The following is an 8,837-nucleotide window of genomic DNA, read 5'->3' on the forward strand; positions in this document are numbered from 1 at the left end:
TTTTTTCTCTAAAATATAGCGTAAAAAATTAAAAAATCGTTGATCCGTGGTGTATGAGAGCTTGAAACGTTCGTCATTTGGCAAAGATTAATTTAAGATATGATTTTTCCAAATACAAAATGGCGTATTTTCAGGAGGCGAAAAAAATATTGATCATTTTCGTTTCTGCTGGTTTTTATGATACCAACAATTTTTTTCTTGAAACGACATTCAAAAACAAAACCTTTTTGTTCTTGATCTTCTTTTGAAATATCCATTCTTTTCTAGTAGAAACTCAGCCTTGAATACGAAATTTTTCAAATTGACCGAGAGTGATTCTGTCCAAAGAAAGGCAGCAATTAAAAAATCCCTTCAGGTGTATATTTCCATACAAAAAACCTTTTAGACAAAAATATATGACTTAAATTCTCGATCCCATCGGTTTGGCTTGGTCGATTCTTTGTGAAATGCCCCATATAGTATACTCATGTACTAAATTACTAAATACCAAACATTAGTAATAATTGATGGGCATTGAACAATAAAAATTTCCCACAAAATTTAACATCTAATTCAGATGAATATTAATATTAATTTACAAATTTCATAGATTTTGACCGTTACTTTTCATACACGAAAATTATTAACTTTCAATAAGCTTACATATTTGGATAGGTACTTGATATATGAAATTTAAGACAACTTTGAATATGAAATTTCAGAAAAATTTCAAATTCTCATGCATACCGTCTATTAATTTTCATATACAAAAACTATTGACTTTCAATGAACTGAAAGTTTAGAAAAAATTGTATGTGAAATTTAATACATTTTTTGAATATGAAATTTGACAATGGTTTTGAAGTTTTAAATTACGTATATTAATATTCAGTCATTTAAGTCGTTGAATATTAATATGCGAAACGTATATCTTAAATGCTTCACATGTGTTTTTCTGAAATTTCAAACAGAAATTTTTAATACAATTTATTACACAAGTATATACATAAGTATTTCAATACAATTGCGATATCGTACAATCTATTACTATTTTATAGGCTACGTACAATATGTAAATAAATACATTGATGTGACGAAGAAAAAAAAAAAAAAACAGTAAATGCGAACGGTATAAAAATTGCTGCAGGCGATAGGTCGAGCCAAGTTCATTCGATAAGCTTATCAACTTGGCCCTACTCGATACCCGCTATTTAAGCTAATTCCAAAGCTTTGTACGCTATTTAATTAGCGAATTAAAATGATTCTGACAATCTTAAAATTTGTCATTATTATTGCTATTATTATTATTAATTTATTACCTAACGTTTACATCTATTATTTCTTTACTATTGTCTGCGGCTGTTGGACCGACTTTCAGATTTCAGAATATACAATACAAGTCACATTCTTTGGTTTTCATCAAAGTCAAATTTCCAATATAATAATATAATCTACTTGTTTTATGATTAAGTAAAAACTAAACGACGTATCTCCTATATTCTCCAAACAGCGCTCAAACAATGAATTTTTCGATACACCGTCAAGGAACAAAGTTTTATCACGTATTGTTTTGTTTCTTTCCAACGAAAATCTTTAACAGTTACCTACTTTCGCCGAGATATTCTAACTACAATCTATTTATCTTTAACACGGGTGAAAATCTGCACAGCCATTATCTTCACGATTGGCTCGTTAATTTCGTACTATCGTCAATCGATGATCGACCGGACTTTTTTTACGTCGATACTCCGGCAGATGATCGGTTCTGTGTCGGGTTGGATCGGCTTTTGAACTTCATCCAGTTGAAAGGTAATTGTATTTTGACGTGACAGCAGCAGCTCGATGGAAGCTTGAACAAGTCACGAATCGCCGTCCCGTTTTCGCTTATCGCAGCAAGTTGGCGGTAGATGTATTTCTGCTTGCATACCGTCTTGTACCCGTTTCCAAATTCACCGGTCACCGAACATTGTTCATCGGGTTTTCTGCACAACGGTTAAAAATCAATCAAACACTGCGCTTCGACCTTTTCGGCCAATCGATAATGCGAGAATTGATAATCGCACGCGTCGTACTTACTGGCACGTCTCGATCCGGATTCCTTGCCTGAAGCCTTCTTGGTTCACAATGAACAGCCAATCCTCATCTCTGTTCTGAGCGGTCTTGGGATAGATGAGCCGCTCCTGGAAAATAAATTATAATTAGATGCGAAATGGCGCGGATGCGTGGGTCAAAAAATTAGGATACGTTTGTAGTCAATAGTACCATTTTTGCTTATCTTTACAGAATATCCTGTTACTTGATTCGACTATTGACCTCTTCAATTTATACTCAATTCGTGACCGAAATACGACTCTGACAAAGTGTTGTACTCAAGTTCGATACGCTTTATTGTTAAACGATCAGACTTCATGCGGGTGAAAACATCGCTGTTTCAATTTGGACTATAAAATCCGATTTCAAGTAACGAATTTCAAGTCACATTTGGTACCAACTTTTGCAGTTATCTTTCGGGGAAAAATTTGACACTTACCGAAGTGGTGCAAAGAGGAGTGCTGTCGTCTGTGTTGAATCTCTCTGTGATATCGTCGAGCTGAAAATTGTTTCCAATTACCGACCGTCTCTTTTACGCGATTGTACACTTCAAGTGAATCAGCAAAAGAGATATGGTATACGGTCGTTTTCTAGAAAAAATAATGGGAGAAATCTCACCATGTCGACTACGGCCAGATGTTTGAGATCGCTTTGCCGCTTTATCAAGTTGCTGACGTAGTTCTCGGGGTAGAAGTCCGTCTCCTCGCAGTAAGTTTTATCTATGCATGTAGGATCTGGTCCAGGTATGAAGGTTCTTGGCAGATGCGACGGGTCCTGGTCAGGGAAAACTATATTGTCGTTTGGTATTCTGTCACGTGCTGAAATCAGAGAGAGAGACGTCAGAATGATCCATGCGCTTTATGCCATGGTTTTTAGGGAAGAGGAAAAATCATAGAACAGCCGTTCACTCACCGGTCTTTCGTTGTCTATCTACATTTAATTCGCTCGGCAATAGCCAACGGCGTTTTGATCTTGGACGAACGGACTCGTCGTGTTGGTCGTCGGACCTGGACGTTATCGGCGAAGGCATCGATACGCTTATTTCGAACATCTGCAAGAGCAAGTTTTGAACATAAGAAAAAAATTATTTTAATTTTCTCCTAACATAATCTTGCAGAGCAGTGATAAATTTTAATGTGAAAATTTGTCCTAGGATCTTAATAGTGTCTCGAAATCATGTACAAAATTTTGCAATACGATAAACTGTCCGAGTATTTGAGTTTCAACTCGTTATATTCGATAACGAGGTAAAGCTGGAGAGAAAGAGAGAGAACTGGGAAGAAAGATATACCGGCAAGCTTGAAATACATTCGTGTGAAAGGCGAACGGCGAACAGTTAGCGGAATTACTTGTATGCCAGATAGCATCAGAAATCGTCAAGGCTTCAGCTGAGGGTAAACAGTTCGTAACTATATTTATATTTGGAACTAATGATCGAAGATGGTCCCGTAAAGGCGTTATCGGAAACTCCGAATTCGGCAAATTCCTCAAAATAATAAATATCGATAGAATGTCATCGCACGCCGAAAAGAGAGTTTATTTACCGTTTAAAAATGTATATTTGCATATGGAGAAATAAACGTCTCGTTAATATCATCAAGTTTTCACTATGGGCCAAGGAATGGTTGATAAATCACAATTGGCTCAACTGTACGAATTTGATAATAATAAGAAATCATTGTTAACGGTAAATGAACTCTTTTTTCATTGAATAAAAGACATTCGTACTCGCGTCAATGAATGTTTATCAGTTTTCTCTCGGTCTGCACACAGCAGCCTGTGTTTATATTTCAACGTTCCGAGTGACGCTCGTCACGTCAATTATTCCGCAATCTGTACCTAGAATCCCATTGCAGAAGGCACCAGCAACTATCGTTACGTAATGTGATGACTCGTAGACAATTCGTATGCACTATACGGAGATGAACTTTAGGTAAAAAATATCCGTTTAAGACGAGTCGGCGACACGCGAAATATCGGTCAACTTTTGGAACTTTTTGAAGATTATCATTTTTAGAAAAAAGTACTTACCATGGTGGCCAAAATTAATCCGACGAGAACCAATCTGCGAGGCGGTTGCTTAGGCGGCGAAATTCTCGTGCCGCTGGATTTCCGTCTTGTGCCGGCTGTGATTATGAACGTCATCTCACTGGCGCGATTTCAGCTTCGCGATTCGATTAAGGCGAGTTGCGAGTCAGATCGACGCGTCACTTCGAATGGTAGATAAAATCACACAACTAAGGAATTTATTTTCACAATTCCGTGGCTTCACTTCTTGTTCACTAGACAATCGGTAAACAATTGTGCAGTAGGCGTATTTTCACAGAGAGCAAAGTCAGCCGATATGGTTCGTCTAACAGACTGCACTTGATTAAACCCGCTCAACCTTGTTCCCTGTACTTATAACCAGCCGGGTTATTCGCACAAGCCAATAAGCGCCGAGGCGAAGGGGAAAAGGGATTTTCGCGAGTGGGGCGTGAGGATTAGGACAATCCGTAAGCGCAGGACATGTTTATGACGCTGCAGACCTGTAGGGGAAATTTTAACGGAAAGGGTCGGTATAATGGTGAAATTTTTATTGGTTGCCGTGTTGTTTATACAATATACCTGAACTATCGTGAGATTGAAGCTTGAACCTGCGTATCGACGCGAATTTCAAAGCGACGATGATTTTGGGCTTTACTCAAATTCAGCAAGCCATTGAAAAGATGACCTGGTATTTTGTAAATTTAAGTCATTTTCAAAGTCACTTTGCGTGGTGCTGATTTTATTTTTCATTAACTTTATAACGAAGTTTAGTCGTACGCTGAGTATTTCTCAAGTAATTATATCAGTAACTCATCTGCATGTGTTTAAAATTACAAAACTTTAATATACTGGAGATATAAACAAAAGTTTAGACATTGATGCTTCCTTTTAAATCGCTTTCAAAGGTTAATGATCAAATAAGGCTGAAGTTAGTAACGTTATCCCTTCGATAACATAAAGAGTCACTCTGACCCAAACTTTTTTCTACTCAAAGAGTAATTCTTAAAAAATCTCTCTCTTTTCAGCTATTTGTTCTCATGTTTATGACTCATATTTATACTTCTAAACTACACTGTTACATTCCAAGACAGTGAATGTGTACCCCTGAATTTTTTCAAGCAGATCGTACTCGTACGTTTGAAATGGTAACACATAGAAAATGAGACAGTCATTTTTGCCCAGATTGTTCTTCGTGATCGAAAAAATAGGTGTGATCTCTAAGTATTATTGTAATGATTTACCTTTTGGAAAAATCGTTATTTCGCAGTTGCAGGGGTGTCTGTAATGCAGTAAATTATAATAAGGCAAAACTTATTCATATTATGCAGACTTAAGTCACTGTAAACTTGCAAAATAGTAATTTTCTACCCCAATGTTTCGTTACGTTAACGTTACTAACTTCAGCCTCATTAAGCCGATTATTTTCCACAAAGTCAGTGAAACAGATCTTTGTTTCAACAGTTAATTCAATTGAAAAAAAGCTTTCAGTGACTTGCCGGAAACTAGTTTTCTCAGCAAAAAAAAACCCAACAAAAACCGATTCCTCGTCGAGCTCTAAATCTATCCTTTAATCGTATACAATTCCATTATTAACTATTTTCACATTTCTAATTAGACGCAGCTTCGCAGCTCACGAATGTAATTATTTGATAAATACTCGATGCGTGACTTTTTTCGTAATGAAAAAAATAAATAAAATGTACCATATTTTAGCCAACCAGCTTCCTCGATCAAAAGCACTCAGTTACAGTGATACTTTACACGTTCAAGATAAACATTAGTCACGTATTACGATGACTCACGACAAGATCGAGTCAACGTTGTAATAATTAATTATACCACGAATTATTATTTTATTTAAATTATATTATTATTAAATTAACAATCACGCGCTAGCGGACCAGGGAGAAGTCCCTACCGGATGTTCTCATTGCACGAGCGTAAGCATCTTGAACTCTGAGATTTCCTAGAGTCGAATGAATAGCGAAAGCCGACGACCGTACTGCGCACGCGTTCAAGAGCCATAAAAATATTGTTCTACTCACGATCGGAAACGTGAGGCGGTTATTAATTTTATTTCGTATACAACGCGCTGCTTTTTACGGTTCGAATCTCATGCTACCGAATGTTGAGTAGACGCTCGCGATCAGCGACCTGTCGACGATTCATCTCGGGTGTAAATCATATTTACATTTTTTTCCCCTTAATGAAAATTTTTTCATACCGGTGCTCAGAGTGTCACGTTTTCCTGTTTATCATTTGTTACACAGAAATCTAATAATACAACGAACGGCAAGCGGTGTCACACGCTTTAGTGTAATATACATTTCTAGTAACGTTGCACGAATTTCGTTCATAATTTGATTGACTGTATTCTGTAATAACGACGACGTTTCTTGCTGTTATAATCATCAAAATTTTTATCCACCAAGTCCCAAGTTGTTGGAAATGAATTAATGAAAATGGCAAATGCCGTCAAAATGCATTTACAACGCTTTGTATGGAAGACGATAGACGTTTATGATGATTCTCGTATAATTTTCAAAACTAACTGTGTCCGTAATAAACTTGTTAATGCGAATCAAAATATGCTAAACCAGCTGTGGAATTTAGCTCGGTAGTTTTTGTATACCGTAGTATACAGAGTGAGTCAATCGAAACTCTGAGAATGGTAGGAGCTTAGTTAACGAACGACTGATTCAAACGTTCAGGCTAATCTTGTGTCTGATTCGCTTTTATATTGTATATGACTTACGTCTTAAAATTCATACAATTCAAGTGAAATCCGTGCAGCTCAGCAGGGGGATTATTAGCAGCTGTTTATACATATTACTAAATAATTTCGAAACAAAACCAAAGCCGAAATTTCAATTTTTCGGTGATTTTGACATCTTGTCGTATGTACTAATGTGCAAAGAAACTGCAAGTTTCAGACCTCTAGCTCTCACGGTTTCGGAGATATATTTCGATGAATTTTTGCTCAAATTAAATTCGCATTGGTCAAGTCATTTTTCTGGAAGATGGAATATGTAAACTGAAAATATACGAACCATTTATTCAAAAGCTAAAAACACCAGCCACTTTGTAATAATTTCTACCGAACATTGGGTCGTATTTTTCCTTCGTTTAATCATCCATTCAATATTTCCTAAATCTACATCAAAGAATAACAAAATTATCGAACTAATGCACCCACCTATTTGATTTTTCGAATGTTATTTCTTTAACATCAATCGATTTGTTCACTTTCCTGGTCGATAACCTCAAGATATAAAAGTCTTTCTTAACTACCGCGTAAAGTTAATTTCAACTTATTCGATTATTAATATATTTATACAGAGCGATATTCAAATTTTTTATTTAAAATTTGCCAAATAAGCGCATGTCTTCATTTCGATGAGAAGGATTTAAACGTCTTCATCTATCAAAGTGTCTTCCTGAAATGATTTTGGGAAATCTTTTGAGGATATATCATTTACCAATTGTATGCGACCTTTAATCTGACATCAATTTTTTAAAATTGGGCACTTCGAACAATTTATTGAAATTAATAATTCAAGTCTAATTTGAGCAAATTCGTACATAATGTATAACTGTACTCCCTCCAACGAGACATAAATAGACAACCAGTATCGTATACGTACAGTTTGGGCCCCGTGTATTATTTTTATTCGGGAAATAAGATGGATGGAATAATTTGAACACAATGTGATGCGCAATTTCAATGTTTGTAATGTTATATGTATAAATAATATGTTTATTAGTCGTTAGATTTTGAAGTTATGCGTACGATGAGTAATATGTACAAATAGTTACACCAAAAAAAGAAAACATTGGTAAGTAGTGCATGGTATTAGTCGCTGTCGGTGGAATTTGGCCGACCATTTTGTCTGCGATTTTGTCTATGTTCACAATTTGTTTCTTCCTCCATTGCGCGTTTAACAAAATTGCTCCCGTGTTGGGTTGTCACTCGAGCAACTCCTTCTTCAAGCAATCACCTCACGTCTGGCAATTTGAAGGTTGTATTATTGGTTTTTACCTACCCCTTGACCATCGATCACGCCATTTCGATCGGATCGAGCTCACAGTGATACGGCGGAAGTCCGAGCACCGTTTTATTAGCTTATTTTGCCGTTTCATCAATCACGTATCTATTTAATTTTTCCGTTTCGAGTCCGACGATGTGCAGGAGTTCAGCCTTCGCCATTGTATCGTCTACTTCTTTCCCTTTGCTTTGTAACCACTCTATAATGAGGTCTGCTTTCCTCCATAAAGTATTTGGTAGCTTCTTTGGTTTCACGAAATGATACGGGGCATTGTCCATAACAATCGGCCATTTCGTCAAGGGATGGTAAAACCTTTTCGAACCATTCAAGGAATGTATATCCCTTCGTTCCGTGCATAATAGCCCACCAGGTACGAATCCCGCTGCTCTGCAGTTATGTTGAACAATTAAGCGAACAACAAAGCGAACAATTAACCAATCGGATTTTCGGGTCCCGTTGTCAAGCCTCGGAGAATTGCGTCCTTTTGGCGTCCTTACTGTCTCGTCCATCCAAACCCTGCTTTTGCCCAGGTAATAAATCGGACGACCCTGTATTCGGTATCTTTTTATTGCTCTCAGAAAGTTTCGTCGCCACATAATGAGGTCTTGTCTCTCAGTTTGGACGCAATTACGTTGTCGTTTAGTAAAAGTGAAATTCAATTCCGTCAATAATTTGTGGAAGGTCGATCGCTTG

The 8,837-nt window shown here is 36.7% G+C and overlaps 1 protein-coding gene across 1 annotated transcript; it reads right to left on the bottom strand.

Annotated features, from left to right (window-relative positions):
- Positions 1 to 953: 953 nt before the first annotated feature.
- LOC124221171 (Spaetzle domain-containing protein) lies at positions 954 to 4,448 on the bottom strand. The gene is made up of 6 exons (XM_046630931.2): positions 4,102 to 4,448; positions 2,983 to 3,121; positions 2,689 to 2,888; positions 2,510 to 2,569; positions 2,056 to 2,159; positions 954 to 1,961 (listed from the first exon to the last, which is right to left on the bottom strand). Exons 1-6 carry the CDS (start codon positions 4,213 to 4,215, stop codon positions 1,715 to 1,717), a joined length of 864 nt encoding a protein of 287 aa, XP_046486887.1. The 5' UTR covers positions 4,216 to 4,448; the 3' UTR covers positions 954 to 1,714.
- Positions 4,449 to 8,837: the final 4,389 nt, after the last annotated feature.

Source organism: Neodiprion pinetum, chromosome 6 (assembly GCF_021155775.2).
Source record: "Neodiprion pinetum isolate iyNeoPine1 chromosome 6, iyNeoPine1.2, whole genome shotgun sequence".
In the NCBI taxonomy this organism is placed as follows: Eukaryota; Metazoa; Arthropoda; class Insecta; order Hymenoptera; family Diprionidae; genus Neodiprion; species Neodiprion pinetum.